Source organism: Dipodomys spectabilis, unplaced genomic scaffold, assembly GCF_019054845.1.
Source record: "Dipodomys spectabilis isolate Male_0828 unplaced genomic scaffold, ASM1905484v1 ptg000234l, whole genome shotgun sequence".
NCBI classification, from domain to species: Eukaryota; Metazoa; Chordata; class Mammalia; order Rodentia; family Heteromyidae; genus Dipodomys; species Dipodomys spectabilis.
Window position 1 is genome coordinate 636,609 of NW_024870911.1, and position 18,360 is coordinate 654,968.

General features: G+C 36.8%; 1 protein-coding gene across 3 annotated transcripts in view; it reads left to right on the forward strand.

The window, feature by feature from the left end:
• The window catches only part of Lin7a (lin-7 homolog A, crumbs cell polarity complex component), a 134,335-nt gene that overhangs the window by 77,890 nt on the left and 38,085 nt on the right, over positions 1 to 18,360 (forward strand). For 2 of the 3 annotated variants that reach the window (XM_042698605.1, XM_042698603.1), the window contains 2 exons: positions 13,924 to 13,995; positions 16,547 to 16,756. In XM_042698605.1, the coding sequence (XP_042554539.1) occupies positions 13,924 to 13,995; positions 16,547 to 16,756 (282 nt within the window). Of the gene's footprint in view, positions 1 to 13,923; positions 13,996 to 14,070; positions 14,146 to 16,546; positions 16,757 to 18,360 lie in introns of all 3 variants that reach the window. The other variant, XM_042698604.1, reaches the window with a different exon arrangement.

Here is an 18,360-nt window from a genome sequence, read left to right on the forward strand (position 1 = left end):
AACTGCTGCTTTCAGCCTTCTATTTTCTCTGGTATCAATAGTAATACTTCAGAGACAAATATTTTCATGGAGACTATAAACCAACAGTATACTAAATGAAAATGGCAATGTAAAATGTACGCAGCAGAATTTGTCTTTATACATTCCATGGTATGAAGGAGATTGCTGCAAATACTAGCAAATGGGAAAGAATTGATTTTTACTGACATTGAGCTCTTACACAACAAAATGATTTAAAAGACAGGAAAAGCAATTCTGTTTTCTAGAAGATGTTACCACCTGTAGAAGCATGCTCAGAGCATTATGTTTGTTCCCAATTGATGTTCCTGAGGTCTGATATCTTCATGATTTTGCCTTACTTTGGGTCCCTGTCTTCATGTTAAGAGCAGACTGAAAGAAGAAAATCCACATACGTCTCATATAACAGGAAAACTATCCAAAAGTCTATCTATCAGGTTGTGGGAAAGAATGTGGAAAATGGAATGGAGCAACAACTCCATATTTATACTGTCTTCCCCTCAATAAGTGGCAGGTATTTGATTCAGTGAGATACCTGAACCACCTCTTAACCCTGCCTCAGTGTGCCTTGGGAGAGACCCCCTGCCCTCAGTGATAGGATATACCTGAGTGGCTTCATCTCAGATAGGCATTCCTCTTGTTAGTACTTAGGCTTGGAGCACACCCGCAGTCCTGATCCAGAAAACTTGATATGAGTGCAAGTTCAAGGATGCTTTTTGTTTTTATTTTTTTGTCAGTGGTGGGGCTTGAACTCTGAGCCTGGGTGCAAGGATGGGTTTTTAAGAATGGTATCAGAGCTTTTAAAGAACAAAGATAAGCCCAGCACTAGTGGCTTCTTAAACCTGTAATCCTAGATACTCAGGAGACTGAGATCTGTGGATCAAGCTTCAAAGCCAGCCCAGGCAGGAAGGTTCATGAATCTCTTATCTCCAATAAACTACTCAGGAAAGGCTGGAAGAGGCTGTAAAGTGGTAGAGCACTAGCCTTGAGCTAAAGAAGTTCAGGACAGCTCCCAGGCCCTAAGATCAAGCCCCAAGACTGCCCCCTCCCCCCCAAAAAATACAAAGATGTCTGATCTAGAAGTGTTTGTTGGGACTGTGGCAGCATTTGGAAGATTATGAGAAAAAGTCATCAAAATAAAGATAATATGCTAAGAGTTTCATTGGAATAAGCCCCTGGGATCTTGGTGGCAAATGAATACACCAAGCTTTATGTCATTTTCACCCCCGTCTTAGCATTTCTAGTGTTTGACCCAATGACGCTCAAATTTTGCTGCCCATGAGAAAATCTGGAGAGCATATAAAAGTTCCCATGCTCAGCTGACGCCCTACCACAGTTTGGTCAGAAGGTGTGGGTGCTAGCGAAATGTCACCATATTTTAAAGATTCTTCAAGTGATTCCATAATGCCGTAACACTAAAGGACCAATAGCTTGGGCCATTTTGGCTTAAATTCTGATTTCTGAGTTCCTCCTAACAAAAGCAACAAAATTTAAAATAAAGCATCAAAGCTGAAAAGAAAACAGAAATGATATTAAGTAGCTATAATTCTTTTTAATGAAAAGGTCAGAAAATGCTTTTGTAATTCTTGAGAAGGATTCCTAAGTCAGTTACTTAGCAGTCAAAATGAACCATATTCAAATGTAATCAAGGACCTGTTAGTATTGATAGAGTAGTCTCACTGATTTTTTTCCTTTTTTTTTTTTTTTTTTTTTACAAAGCTTTGTATCTCTTGAATAACCTGTAGTTTTCATTTATGGAAAATGATCGAAAGTGAGAGACTCATTTCATCTTTATTAGATTTGGTCTCCAGAGCATTTGAGTGCATAATAGAAATAAATATTGGGTTCTACTATATCTAATTTTGAGAAAGAAAGGTGAGTTATTCTTTTCATTTGTCATGAATTCCCTCTAGACACACACAGGCATACATACTATATTACATGCAATTGTTTTTGTCTTAACTACCTTTGAATTCTATGTTACCGCTCTCTAACATTGTATCTCCTTGCCTGATACTCAAGTTAGCATTTGGGAGCCATCTGAGAAATGGTCCATGTCACTTTGATTTACATGGAGTTGCACAGATGCAAACGTGACAAGCACTGTGAATCCTGGCAGAAATTATGCCCATCCAACTGCCTCTTACTTTAAGGAAGGCTTCTCATCACTGCCTTCTTCCGGCAAACATCACATAGAAATAACGCTTCAGTCTTGCTTATTTCAGTCTAGCTGCCTCTTCCTTGTCACAGTTATACAAAACCATTGTCTTATTGAGAATCTCTGTATTACTGTATATCCTAAAGTCCATATCTTTGGTAACCTAAATGACTCTGCACATGTTTGTGATCATGCCACATACACCATGGTCTAAATTGACAGCTGACAAGAGAAAAGTTCAATTTCTGGAAGTATCTCCAAGTCTCCTCACTCTTCTTGACTCTATCTCCCTTCTCCCTTGCTCAGTCATTGAAATCAGGCTTTAATTCTATTCACAATGGAATAGATGTGTTTCAAGTCATCATGTCTGGTACAACTTGATCCAGAAAAGCAAATACTGTAGACTGATAGATTGCTGGGCTTTGCATTTCCAGATCATAGCAATGTAGAATTTCTTTAATTCTTTTAGTAGGTAACTTGGTTAATAGATGAGAAAAATGATTCGATAGCCCATCTTATTCTTTTGAATACAAATACATATTGTAAATAGGTAGAACACGAAGAAGAAATTATAGGCTTTGCAATAGATACAGGATTAAAAGGTTATTTTTCTTAAACACTGAGCTATGCTGATCATTATTTTGGATGGAAATAAATGGTCCATGTGACAGGAATAATGAGTGTCAGGGAGAATCTGTGCAGCCATCTGAACTGCTAGCACTTATCTGATTGAGGGTAGGTACTAATGAAGTACTTCAACCTAATTAAAACTTTCTGAGCTCTTCTCCCCCTTCCACATTTTCCAAACTAACTTGGATTTTATATAGCTTAATTTGAAGGATATGGAAACACAAAGGCAAAATTTTTCTCATCCCCAAAGGCAGGTTAATAATACATTCAGATTCAAATCATCTTTCACATTGATAAAACTGACCTACTTTTTCCTGTAGAGAGAAAAATACCTTATGAAATATTATTCACATGAAAATGTTGTTTTTTTGGTGCCTTTCTTCTTCCATACTATAATTAAACCTGGCATATCATTTCCAAAAGTTAAATGAAGTTTGGTTTGTATTTAGGTGTTTTTGAATAAGCTGGCATCTCGGCTGCCTGGGACAAGTGCACTCACCGCTTTGCATTCTGGGGAATTTTTCTGACAGCAATGATAATGATGCAGATGTTTTACTTTGTGGAGATTTTCTAACAATGTGTCTAATGAAAATACATGCCTACTTCCTGGCAAATAAAAAAAAATCATTTTCTCCAAACAAAGATTTCAAATGTCTTCATTCTCACTTGGCAAATATAAATAGCCATTATTTTCTCCACATCATTTTTGTTGTATTCTGGTCATGCTATGGAAGCAACTTTTATAAAAATTTTATACGGGTCTTAAAATCTGTGGGGTCAAGACATGCAAATTGACTCTTGGAATTGATTTGCCATGTCGTTCTGAACTTTATGTCTAGGTCAGCTAATTTGGTCTCAACACAGAAGTAACTGCAGCTACTAGAAGTATTTCACCCTTAAACTTATGACTTTGACCTGTCTTCTGAGATCTGAATTCAGTAGGGGGAAGTAATGAAAGATCTGTGTAAATGATGTTTTCATGAATCTTTTTATTTAAAAAAAAGATGAACGTTGATAAAATCTAGTTGGAGATTTTACAGAAACAAAATTCCAGTTAGGTTTTCACGGATAATAAATGTGTTTCTGCCATTCCCTCTAAGGGCTGAAGTCACAGTTCAGTGGTAGAGCAATTAACTAATATGCCTGAAACTATCTGCCAGAAGAAACAAAAGAGAGAAAACAAAAAGAAAAGGAAGAACATTTACAGAACATGAGTTATATCCATTTGCTCTTATGCAAAGAATTTCCATCTGATAAGCAAGTAACCCATCTTAAATATCCAGTATAACCCAATCACAATCACAGAGAGAATATAGGATGAAGTGAATGTCAGAGCCATTTGTTATGTCCATTGCATTAAAATTTTAAAGAAAGAAATAGTCTTGATTTACAACATGGACCTTCCTGCCTCTGGGAACTAGTAGGTACAAAGTGCTATTGACTACAGACTGTAAATGGAACTTCTATGGGTGTCACCCTCCATAACTGATGACCAATGCCCTAGAGGTATATTAAGACTCACCAAAAAGTACAACAAAGCAATGGCATCTGACACATGTCTACTTCTCAGTGAAGAGCTAAGCTTACTTAGGAAAACCTGTGTCAGCGAAGACTTTCATTTACAGCTTGGCTGTGCCAGCCCTACAGAACTCAAGGTGGATCTCAACTGCCTATTGGCTGGAATGATCTCCTCACTAGCAAATGTGGACAGATCTTCTGTCACTCCTGCAATCCAGCAATGCCGGGCATTCTTATAGGTCAGCATTTTTATTTTTATTTTTATTTTTGCTCGTTTGGCATCATTAATGCCAAGAGAAGGAGGGAGCACTAAAGGAGACTCAATTAGATGGGAAGGGTGCCTACAATAGCCAAATTACAGCACTTTTGCCAAAGCAAGAATAAGTGGCAAGCACCAATGGCATTGAAAGTGAGACTCGGGTATCAATATTTGCTATGAAGTGGACCTACAGGTGTGCTGCCCTCTGGTGTACAGACTCCATGCCCCCCCATGTCACCCCATTAGAATCACAGAAGAAGCTGCCTCTTAGCAAAAGAACAAGCTTGAGTTCATCTTAATCCTGAAGTGGCAAGCTATAGATGTTCAAAAATCCCAAGAAACCCAAGATAGAAAAATGTTCAATGTGACTCATAGGGTGACAGCCAGATACAGAAATAATTCTCTGAATTTGAGTTCCTGAATGAGTTTGTGGGCAGCAGAGGACCCTGATCTCAAGGTCAGCTGCAATAGAGGGCATTTCACAGACACTTGGGGGCACATTCAGCAGCGTCTTCACTTCCACACTCAAAAGGTCCAGTAAAGGATGTGGCAGAGCAGACTTCAGTGTCCGAAGTAAAGCTGCTGATGTGTATCCAAGAGACCTGTGATAGAATGAGGCTCAGAAACTTTGGTTGTCCCTTCATCCCTGGTTACGAAAGAAGGATGCAATCTCCTCTGTGAAATCATCCTCAAATGTAAAGATGTATCTCTGGCTTCCAAAAGAAATATCTTAACTTTGTTCTCTCAGAGGATGAAATGAAGAAGAAGAAGAAGAAGAAGAAGAAGAAGGAGAAGGAGAAGGAGAAGGAGAAGGAGAAGGAGAAGGAGAAGGAGAAGGAGAAGGAGAAGGAGAAGGAGAAGGAGAAGGAGAAGGAGAAGGAGATGGAGAAGGAGAAGGAGAAGGAAAAGGAGAAGAAGCAAATGTCTGTAAAGAATAAGCAAATGAGCTCATGCAAATCCAAATACATTTATAGTTTATCCAGATATTCTGGTTTGGGAAGGATTCAATTCCTGCTGAAATTACTGAGAGATTAAGTGGACCATTCACAAGTCTGAATGGACTGGAAGATTTCTAAAGACCTTTTCAGGACAGGAAAGCAAATCCCATCAGGAAAGAAATGCAGCCACTGGACAATTCTGCTTCACTCTGGTGATAGGGCTGTTCCAATTATTCTGCTGCTAAAAAGAAAATCCCAGCGATTTTAGTACTAATCTAGACTGAGAATTGGAAAGATTTTTACAAATTGAACGGCATATCATTCATACATTCCTTCACTGATAAATTTTTGAAACAGGCATGATTCCAAATATACAGTAACTGTATTTTAACATTGCTTTAGTTTCTCCCTGTCATTTTGGGACAGTAGGTAGAATAATGCACAATTATCAGTGAACAAATCACTACATTATACAAGAATCTTACAGAACTAATATACATAACACTAGCACATTCTGTTTTGTCTGGCTTTTTTCAGCAGAAATAGTTTCAGGCAGGCTGGGAAGATGGCTCAGTGGTATAGCATGCTTGCCTTGTATGCATGAGGCCCTGGGTTCGATTCCTCAGCACCACATAACGAAAAAGAAAAAAAGCCTGAAGTGGCCCTGTGGCTCAAGTGGTAGAGCGCTATCCTTGAGCTGAAGAGCTGAGGGACAGCGCCCAGGCCCAGAGTTCAGGCCCCACGACCAGGCCCAAAAAAAAAAAAAAGAAAGAAATAGTTTCAGGCCATCTATATCTTTACATGAATTAATACTCCATTCCTTTTATATTGTTGGGCAATAGTCCATTACAGAGATATATACTGCAATTAATTCTCTCACCTAGTAATAGACTTTGGCTGTAAATTGTCTCTCTCTGGGGTAGATGGGATTGCTTTTAGGCCAGTCTCTAATTATTAGCTTGTACTGGGATGGATTTGATCTGCTGATTAGAGTATGCCAAGTCTCTATCAAAGCTGGAAATGCATACACTGTTGTCTCCATACTGAACTTTAAAGAACTTGTCATAAAAAGATGGTGTAGCACATGTAAAATTCATGGTGATTTCTGGTTTAGTACATAACATGAGAATAGAAAAGGCCCTTTATTAGAGAATGGACTTAATGAATTATGATGACTCCAAATTGGAGCAATATGAAACGTTAAGTAGAGTGAGCATTAACATGTACCTGGATATCATAATTACCAAGATCACACAAACTCCAAACAGAAGTTAGGATATAAAAATCATGCAATGACTGACAGTATTTATTTTTTAAAAAGCAATAAATAAATCAAGTTATAAATAAGTACCATAATGTACTAAGAATTTTTCCCTTGATGGGGAATTATACATGACTTGAATTTCTTGCTTGTGTGGTTAAGTAGTATGAACAATTCCTGTAATGTATATGGATTATCTTTACTTTAAGATCACTTCTTCACTTTATTTCTTCATACCCCCTTTTACCTGAATATAATTCACTTGATGATGAGTCAACAAACCATTGTTGGATATCATTTAAAATATCACTTTCTTAGTCTAAATTTTTCTGAGTGGAGACAATAGACCTAATGAGTTTGTATAGCAACAAAAGAGATGACTTGCAAATTGTATTTCATAGTTTATATGTTTCTTCTACCAGACCTACATATCTGGCCATCTGCCAAACATATCTCAGAGATCAGAACTCAAATGATATTATCTAATATCAAACTCATTATCCCAAATCCTGTCATCAAAAATTGAATCTCTACTTTTCTTGCCTAGAACCAACCATCACCAAAGTCTATAAAGTTTACTTCTGTTTTTTGTTTTTGAGTCCGGTCGTGGGGCCTGAACTCTGGGCTTGGGCACTGTCCCTCAGCTCTTCACCTCAAGGCTAGTGCTCTACCACTTGAGTCACAGCGCCACTTCCGGCTTTTTTCTTTTTTGCTTATGTGGTGCTGAGGAATCGAACCCAGGGCCTCAAGTATGCAAGGCAAGCACTCTACCACTGAGCCACCTTCCCAGCCCTAAAGTTTATTTCTTAACTACATTGTCAATATCCTGTGTAATAGTGTTTAGTTTATCTTATTACATTTATGATGACATATTAGCTAGGAAGTGCTGTGTCTTGGGACCTATTTACACTGGAAAATTGTTCATTGCTTATCTAAAATTCTAATTTAATTTGGCTTTCTATATACTGTTGGCTTTCTATATTTTTATTGGTATATGTAACAAACCTTTACTAGGTATAATAATCCAATCAAAGGAGACAATTAAGTTGGTTGATAGTAATTGAGTTAAACTTCTCTTTCAGTGTTCATTTGATTAGCTGATTTGACAATGACATTAAAGATTCAATGACTTCAACACAGGTGATTCAGTTTCCTGATAAAGATCTCTGTAAAATAAAAACTGACTTTAAAATGCTTGCAAACTTTTACTAGTATTTTTCAAAAATTCCTGAATTGTTGGGACTCTTTCATGAGATTTCATGAAAGCAAATGCAATCAAAAACAAAAATGAAAAGAGACCATTTTTTATTTTTTAATTTTATTTTGTCAGTTATGGGGCTTGAGCTCTGGGCCTGGGCGCTGTCCCTCAGCTCTTCAGCTCAAGGCGAGTACTCTTCCACTTGAACCACAGTGCCATTTATGGTTTTCTGGTGGTTTATTGGAAATAGGAGTCTCATGGTCTTTCCTGCCTGGGCTGGCTTTGAACCATGATCCTCAGATCTCAGCCTCCTGAGTAGCTAGGATTACAAGTGTGAGCCACCAGCGCCTGGCGAGACCATTTTTATTTTAAAAAAACATATTTTTAAGCCAAATCTTGTTTGAATCTCATTCAAAATAAGCTAGTAGAGATGATTCAGCCACTTGGAATAGTTCTTCTCCAATTGGAAATGACATCTTCTCAAAGTTTTGTGCAGGCATTTCCTGTCACTACACACTCTGGCTGTGGAACAAGGTCAGGCAGGAACAGCTGCCTTAAGGGAATTCTTTTTTTGGACAACTAGAAGGAAAGAGATTTCTCCCTGGTGGTTTGGCAATGGCCCTGTGGACCCTGTATAACTGCTCCGTTATTTGTGGTCTCATTCTTTCCCCTGAAGTTATTATTTGTACAAATTAGTGCCTTCAACCTTATAAAAGTTACATATTTGAAGAACCCACTGGAAATATAAACCAATTATTAAAATAAGCAACAGAATTAAAGGTTAATGGCACCGTTTTTAAAATTAAAGTCATTTTTCAGTTTTATGGTTTCACTACTAATTATTCTGTTATATAAAAGCAGAATAATTAGTAGTGAAATCATAAAACTGAAAAAAGTATTTTCTGTTCCCTTTGGAAAATTAAGTACATGGCACAATCATTTTAATTTGCTTAAAATGGTAACATAAATAACTTCCAGAAATTTCAAAATGAGTAGAGATTTGAGACCTGTGTTATGTAATATACCTGCGGTCCTGATGCTTCCTTACTATTTCCCACAAAACCAGTGAAAGGAAGTGCCACTTACTGTCTTCATGCTAGGGGCGGAGTGACATTTAAGCCTCTGTTCAGTGATTCTAGAATACTCATGGGGAGACTTCTGCTTCTTCCACAGCACTTAAGAGCTGGAACTAGAGACGTTTCTTAATGTGCCTTTCTTATCAGACTTCACCTGCACAGAGTATTCCAGGAAAAGCTTCCATTTAGATGATCAGATATTTAAGGGCCTCACTTTGTCCAAAATTTTCCTCATCTATCTCCTAATCCAAGCATTGGATAGCACTTATTATCTGAGACGACATTTTCCTTCTATCTAGTAATATCATGTTGACATAAAATCCCTTAAAGACTAGTGATTGATCTCAAATTATGGGAGGGGTGGGGAAATGGTGGATAATTAATTCTATGGGGCTGATGTCACTCGAGGGACTAATGTCACTCAATTATAGTCTATTACTATCATAGATGGAGATTCAAATGCTACTTCACTTTCACTTGGAGTGAAGCATTTTGGTTTCACTACTGTTGCATTGTACATTTGCATCCAGCACCCATTTTTAGTAGCCCTTATATACCTATTTATGCACAAAGTGATATAATGTAAATATATTATTTATTATTTATATATAAATATATTATATATTGTTTATATAATACAGCAATGAAACTATATACCTGCATGCAAAATCTAAGGAAAGGCTTGTTATGTGTGCAAGTATTTGTTTTCATACCTTTTGCCAAAATACTAGTGGTTTGATTCTGTCTTAGCATAAGAAAGTCTGATGTAAAGGAAAGAGGAAAGGTTTTGGAGGCTGACAGGTTTGAGCCTGTGTGACAGTTCTGTAGCTAACTTGATGTACAGTCATAGCAGGTCACTATCTTTGAGGTCCAAGTCCCATGCATCAAAAGTGCCTAAATGAAAAGCCCTGTGAAGCAAATGAACTCGTGGATATAAAACATTTAACATTATGTGTGACCCAGGTAGTCTTTAATGCAAACAAGAGACATGATAATTTACTACAACAATTTTTTACTGACTATCTGTAAGACTCCCTTACTCTGTGCTATGAGTGCATTTTTATGTCTTACTATTTATTGCACATATGAAAAAATAGCTTGTTTCTTTTTACCTCAATACTGTAGGTATTTGGGCAGATACTTCCTTGCTGTGAGGGCTTCTCTGTATAGGGTAGAATGTTTAGCATTCTTCCTGGCCTCTAAGAATCAGATGCCAAAAACCCTTTTGGTTTTTGACAACTGAAAATGCCACTAAACATTGCCAAATGTCTCCTGGAGGAATAAATTTGCCCCTTGTTGACAACTTTTGACAACATCAAATCAATTAATTAATAAGTAAAGTGACAACAGTAATAGCTAATTTTAATTAACTGTATGTAGCGAACTGTACTTATCTTACTCAACCTTCATGAAAGATTTAGAAGTTAGTTTTATGTTAATGCATATGTTTCAAATGAGACCATTATTCCCAGAGAAATCAAGTACCTAACCTGACCAACATCAGTCATTTAGAAGGTATTATAGCCAGGGTTTGCTTCCAAATTCTTTTCTAAACACTGTAATTATCTAGACACTACTGCCCCTTGTTTGTCCCACTTTCTAAATGTAAATTAAAATTGGGATGTTAAGAATAATTATCCTTAAATTGTAATATTTGTTGGGCATTTACTTTATCCCAGGTCCTTACATAATTACCTTTGCCTTTATCAGTTGATGACAACCTAGTAATTACTTGGATGTCTTCATAAGCATCTTTGAGTAGAATTGAAGAAGTCACTCTCTCTGGAAAGATTAATCAGAATAACCCTAGAGAACTTCAGGTGGCCAGCAACTGAGAGGCGGTAGGAGTAGCTTACTCTACTTGATGAGGCAGAGAGTATTTAACAAAGGAGTTATAATGTCTGAATTGGCCTTTGATTGCCATGTTAAATTCTCATAAGTAACTGGCAGTCTAGTGGAAGGGCATTCTAAGCAGAGTTAAACAGGATGTGTGCAAAGACCTGGACCATTGAGAGAGATTGATATGTTCAGGGAATAAGGGGAGCCAAGAACAGGAAGTGGGATGAAACTAAAGAGAAGACTGGGTTCTGCACTAGGAACTCTGGTTTAATTTCTGTAGGCTTTGTTTTGGGAAGTGTGGAGGCTTGAACTTGGGGCTTAGGAACTAACCCTGAGATTTTTGCTTAAGGCCTGCACTCTACCACTTGATCCACAGTTCCACTTCTGACTATTTTCTGGTTAACTGGAGATATAAGACCTGCTCTTACTGGCCTCCAACCACAATCCTCAAATCTCAGCTTCCTCACTAGATAGTATTAGGAGCAATTCGCTGCTGCTTTTATTTGACTGTTACTGTAAGATCACAAGTGGCCAAAAGCACAGTAGTGACATGGTCAGTTGGGCAACTGAATAATATTGGTGGTGGGAGATCCCATAGACAGCTAATTTAGGGCTTTCAGCAAAAGCCAAGATAAATTGAAGTATAAGTTATAAGAATTCATTAACAAGAGAAACAGGGCAAAGAAAATTATTCTCTTTGTAATGGACTATTAGAGAAAATAAGTGGAATTTGTTTGTGGAATTTTCTTTGTACCAAACAAAATAGAACTTTTCCAAAGAAATATGTGTGGCAGCTACTCTGGTGACCTGGACATATTGCACATTCTCTAGATACTCTGTAAACTTGTTCTTATCATCATCCAGATCTTCAAATATAGCTGTTTGTTTAGTTAGAAGACCTGAGCTACAAGGTAGATTCTGAATTGTGTTCCTGCGCTTCTAGTCCAGATAATTTTGTCTGTTTCCTTCTATCCATGTCACCAAGGAAAGAAGAATCACTATAGTAGAGATTCAACCAAATTGTCTTGAGAAATGAGGAGAAAGCCAAAAAATGGTAGGATAGCAGATGTCCCAGACACCCAGCAAGTGGTTGTTAACCAATGAATGAATCAAATTTTGGATTCACTCTGCTGACCTGTAACCTCAATGTTTAAAATAAGATTAGTAGAGAGGAAGAAATGTCCCTTCAAACATTCAGTAGTGGTTTGCTTATTTCATTTTCTAGTAAAATAAATGACAGACCATTTTTCCAAAATACTCCAGAATAATTGAGATTGAGTGTTACTTCTGAACATTATGCAATAGATATTTTCAACTTTACTAGTTAGACTTAAAATGAGCATACCATCCAATACATATATATGTAATATATATAAAGCCTTATTAACTTTTCCATGTGTCTTCTTCAAACCTTTACTAGTCATTCTTCCTATTTCAGTTTATTTTGATATTAATACATTTTATAATCTTAGTCCTGCAAGAATAAGGAAAACAAGGGGCTGGGGAGGTGGCTCAGTGGTAGAGCGCTTGCCTTGCATGCATGAGGCCCTGGGTTCGATTCCTCAGCACCATATAAGCAAAAAGAAAAAAGCCGGAAGTGGCACTGTGGCTCAAGTGGTAGAGCGCTAGCCTTGAGCTAAAAGAGCTGAGGGACAGCGCCCAGGCCCAGAGTTCAGGCCCCACGACCGGACCCCCCCCCCCAAAAAAAAAGAATAAGGAAAACAAGTGTTTTATTTCACTTTGTTTTGTTTGATTTTCTTTAATAATACTCAGGGTCTTGTGCTTGAGTCATGCATTCTGTTACTTTTCTCCTTGGTTATTTTTGAGGTAGGCTCTCCCCCTCTGTGCCTAGCTATACTGGGCTGTACCATCCTGTCACTGGTGATGATAGACAAAACACCACTGCACCGAATCATTGAATGACATGTCATTTTGTGTACTTTTATGCTAGGGCTGGCTTTGAACCATGATTTTTTGATTTCTTTCTCTCTCTCTGGACCAGCTAGGATTACAAACCTGAGCCACCACAAGCAGCCAGAAAACAGTTTTATCTAACAGGTTTCAAAGGTTTCTATAGCTGGGTCTAAAACAATAATCTAAAATCAAAATAGCTATTATTTAAAGGGTGTCCTTAGCATCCAGATACTTTGGAAGTATTTTAAATTAAAATGACCCCAATAAATAAATATTCTTGATGCATTTTCTAAATGGGCAGAAAGAGGATCCGTGTAACAAAACAGACCACACCATTGATCAGTTGTATTGTAAAATTTCAGCGTTGGTCCAACTAGTTAGCTATATATATATATATATATCAACATACTTCATGGTTGAAATGTTACCTCTACCCTTTATCTAACTTTTAGTATGAACTGGAAGCTGATGTGTTCTGCATTAAGTTATTTTAAGTATCTCTCCCTTTCCTTATCATTACTCTACGATGCCATTTTTCTTTCTATGTTCAAAGGACTCTGATGATACAACCAGCTCACACTAAAGCAAAAGAGGCTTATGGAGTAGATTATGTTATAAATGTTCAAATTATGATAAATTTCATTGACAGCAACATACCTTCCAACACAGTGTATGTTTGAGCCAAGAGAAAGATTGTTATCTTAGCTTTGGAGAATATCAATTTAGAAAATATTTCCAAATTCAGGAAGTAACTATATACATAATGAATAACATTTTTTGAACTAGAGATATGGTTAAAAATGAAAGACAAACTTTACTGACAATGCAGTTTTTATCTAAAACAAAATGTAAAAGTAGATTGTTAGCATTGGTAGGTTTTTAACATTGAGAGGTGGGTAGATTAATTTAAAACTTTTGAATAAATGAGTTTACCTTGCTTGTTCCAAGCTGCCACCAAACATAAAAGATGTTTGGTGAAGTCATCACAATAATTGATTCAGTCCTATTTCTCATGTGATAGAGTTTGGGTCCTAAAATGAAAATATATTATCTGTAATAAAAGATTTGCTATTCATAATATTCTTACACACTCTTTTTCATGTGAATATTTTAGGTGTATCAATATATGCATGAAACGATAACTGTTAATGGCTGTCCTGAGTTCCGTGCAAGGGCCACAGCAAAGGTAAGGCTTGAGTAACTTTAAAACTATACTTGAGCCCAGTGATGTAGTAATTGATTGTGCGCGTGTGTGTTTCAGGTATTCTCGTGTGTACACTAAGAGAATTTAGACATCAGTGGCAGCCCAGAGTCTAGAACCAGTACTACTTCCCAGGTAAAACTCCTAATGGAAAATTGAACGTTTCTGCTGCTTCTGTAGCTTAAGAAAGGAGAATGATTTCATTAAACTCGCTAAATGTCCATTTTGGCACAAGCAAATCTACTGGTTCACTGTCCAAAATACTTGTTTTTCTGGCACATTCCTGTGATCTGAAAGAACTTGTATTCTGCTCAGTGCATGAGGATTTATCTGCACTGACATAAAGACAATAGCTAGGTATGCACAGAGCTAACCTGATACCTCTGACTCAGGATCAATCCTTCCTTGCATTCAGCTGAACAGTGGGTAAACTGCTGAAGAATGTAACATTGGTTTAAATGTCATCTCTTGTAGTAATGAACACTTTTTGCTTTTTAAAAACTCGGATCCAGAGATTGCAGAGACTCTACTAATGAAAATGATACAGTAATAGAATCATGAGATTTTCTGAATGATAGATCAGGAAACAATAGTAGTTTTAAATTACTGCAGTTTCTGTTTCACAACTTATAGAAATGTTTCAATAGAACATGACTTGCTTTCTGAAAAGCTTTTATCTTTCTAATAACATACCCAAAGTAAGTATCCAGTGAATATAATCAGAATTTTCCCTCTAGTTCTTTTGCATTATATCACCTGTTGTATGGTTTCTCCCCTGATTTTTCAGTTTTCATTCTGTAACTGAACACTGTAGATTTGTAAGTTGATTTCTTTTTTTTTTTTCTCTAACTGGGACAAAAAAAACAAAGGGGGTTATAATTACCATTGCATCATGCTTTGCTCGTACTGAAGTAAAGACACGGAGAAAAATGATCCCTACATGGTTTAATTAAAGGGAAAGTGAATTATGTAGTGTTTTGCCATTCTCATTTCTTATTCATGTAGAACAGCAGGATAGCAGCATAATGTTGCAATAGCACAATATTTTCTGGTTGTTTCTGGGCTGTCTGCATTGCATCCATGTCAGCCATTAAACCCTATGCATGACAACAAGGTTTGCATGAGCAAATGCATGTAGCTAAAACAAGCCATTATTTCCATGTCAGCCAGTAGCTCTCACTAAATGCAGGCAGTAGCATAATGCTGAATTGATGTGATAACGCCATGTGTGGATAAAGAATGTACAGCAGTTGAGAATCAATATTTTCACAGTGTAGAGTAAATCCCTTTACCGTGGGCATCTAATCAACTGTGGTTAAATCAGGCTAATGCAAGTGGAAACTAAGAGTCAAACAGAATCTTTTTTTTTTTTGACCTTTTTTTGACCTTCTCCAATGCTGTTATTTCCATGGGGTGGGGGTGGCAGTAACTAATGGTAAGTTATTTCCCTGAACTTACTCAAAGAAACTAACATATGAATTTTAAAGGAAAAAAATTTGCCATATTTAATTATGTGTTCCATATATGAAGTTGGCCTATGCCATTATAGTACTTGAAATACGAATGTGAAAAGTAGGGAAGAAATCTTGAGTCAGAGTAAAGGTCTCTCATAGTAATATGTTATAATGGTACTAAATATTAAATAATTGCCTTGAATCTTCAGTGTCATTTTAATTTTTATGTTCTTTTGGGCATCCTGAATGTTGCTTTTAAAAAGCCTCATATTTATTAAACCAGTGGTCTTATTTGTTATACCAGTAGTCTTATTTATTAAACCAGTGTTCTTACAATAACAAGATTACACCTGTATCATAACAATCTGTATTAAAAGTGTTCTTCAGTTTGTTGAATAGTATTTACGAACATTGATGGGCAAGCACCAAGTTAGAATGCATGTTCCATGAAAATTACCACACGCATTCTGCCCATAAGGTGATCATAAATATTTAAAGTACAAACAAATTTTCTAATATATATTTTTATTGTAAAGATACTGTACGAAGGGGTTACAGTTACATGAGTAAGATAATGAGTACATTTCCTATCGAGCATTCTTACCCCCTCCTTTGTTTTTCCCCTACTATCCCTTCCCTCACCCCCCCCCCCCCCCGTCCCCCCCCCTTCCCCCCCCCCCCTCTCCGCACCTCCCCAACTTCTTTCTCCCCACCGGGCAAAGTTGTAAAGTTCATTATCAACATAATGTCTACAATTTTTTTTTAATACTAGATAGTGTATGTATGAAAATTATTTGGAGTCCTAGATTTGGAACATTTTCACTCATCCAAGGTGATAGTGAAAGATTCATGAGGGAGATGTTTATCGTGCCGGATAAGCTCTGGAAAGCTGAAAATAGGTAGATGGGGATTCACCACAGAAATGACTCCGAGATGGCATCTAAATGAAGACATTTGGTGTTCTTTCTTCAACAGAGAGTGCTGTAGAAATACACGCAGTTTGCCTAAGTTGCTCCCTGCAATGCATACGATTTGCCTTACTTCCCTTGTTTTATTACCAAAAAGACCATCTTTTCTTCCAGGCAACAGTGGCAGCTTTTGCAGCAAGTGAAGGCCACTCCCACCCTCGGGTAGTTGAACTGCCAAAGACTGATGAAGGCCTTGGTTTTAACGTGATGGGAGGAAAGGAACAAAATTCGCCAATTTATATCTCTCGCATCATCCCCGGAGGGGTGGCTGAAAGACATGGAGGCCTCAAAAGAGGAGACCAGCTGCTGTCAGTGAATGGAGTGGTATGTTCACAAAATAACCAGAGATTTTCTCCCTAAGTACATTTCCTTTATTTTCTTTTTTTAAATGTCTGCTGCTGCTATTACTGAAGTTAGGGTTTGAAATCCTTGAACAGATGATGATTTTGTACTCAACCAGCTTCCTGAGCTTTCATGGATATTAAGCCCAGTAAAAGCAGTCATTTTATATTCAAAATCTCATTTAATCTCGTTCAGGTATGACAAATAGCAACCAGTTTAGAAATTAATCCCCCAAAACTCTACAAACATTCAGAATTGGTCCCTAGAACTTTTGTAAATGAATTAATGTTTAAGAGAATATCATCATTTCAAGGCACCTTTCAAAATTGCTCTAAGCAAAGATACACATTGTAAAAAGGGCAAAGTGGGTTCCTAATATGGATGCTTTTCATTTTAACTCGAGAAAGAGTAGTAATTTTAATGTAATTTTAATGTTTTTCTATAATAGTGACAAAGAAAAAGGGACGACGTGTACCCAAAATTTTTAAGTTCTATCGGTAGCTATAATATAATAAAAATGTCTAAACTTCTCCCCCCAATTGTTTAATTATATTATCTATTCACTTTCTACATTATAGTTTCTTAAAAAAATTAGTAACTTAAAATACATAGCATTTTAAATAATAGTAACTTAAAATAGAAATTAAAATGCATGGAACTTTTTATTTTATTTTATTATTGTGAAAATACTGTACAGAGGGGTTACAATTACATGGGCAAGATAATGAGTACATTTCTTACCAAGCATTGTAGCCTCCTCCTTTGTTTCCCTTTCCCATCACTTCCCATCCTCCCCCCCCCCGTCCCCCCATCCAGTTCTCTCCCCCCACCAAAGCTGTAAAGTTCATTTTCCACATAACGCCTTGTGCATCTCATTGTTGCAATGGGTCCACCTGTATCCCTATTTAAACGATTAGTTTTTCCCTTCCCCTCCACAAATTATAACAACATCAAATACAGTGAAAGCAGGGGTTATACCATGGGGGAGGTACACACAAAGCAACAAAGAAATAATCTTATAAATGTGTTAGAAACAATCGCATGAAAGAAAAAAAAACATTTGAATACATATCTTAGGGTTCATTTCCCTAACATCAACTTATCTGACCTTTTCAAATGCATAGAACTTTAAGATACTTTATTATTTTTCAAATGCTCATGTTATTTGGATGTCATTATACCTTATGGCATCCACATTATGAATTACTACAGAGATAACTTCCTGTGAAATGAAGCTCCAGAACTTCCACTTATGTCACACATAAAATAATCTAAGAAGGTCAGTTTTAGCAGAAATATGAACAGAACTATATGAGTATTTCCCCATCTATTCTAAGAATTTAACATTGAGTATATAAACTAGATCTGGGTTCTTGGTAGGCATACTGACTTACGCTTAAAATATAATACCCAAGATAGGGTACATTTAGGATGTGATGATTTTATTGGCAAATATGGAGTAAAATTCTGTACTTTTTAGTTTTGTATATGCTTTTTGTTTATAATCTGACTACTAGTTTTACACTACCAGGAACATTTTATTTGATGTCGCTGTTCTCCAATGAATATGGAAATCATCAATCTAT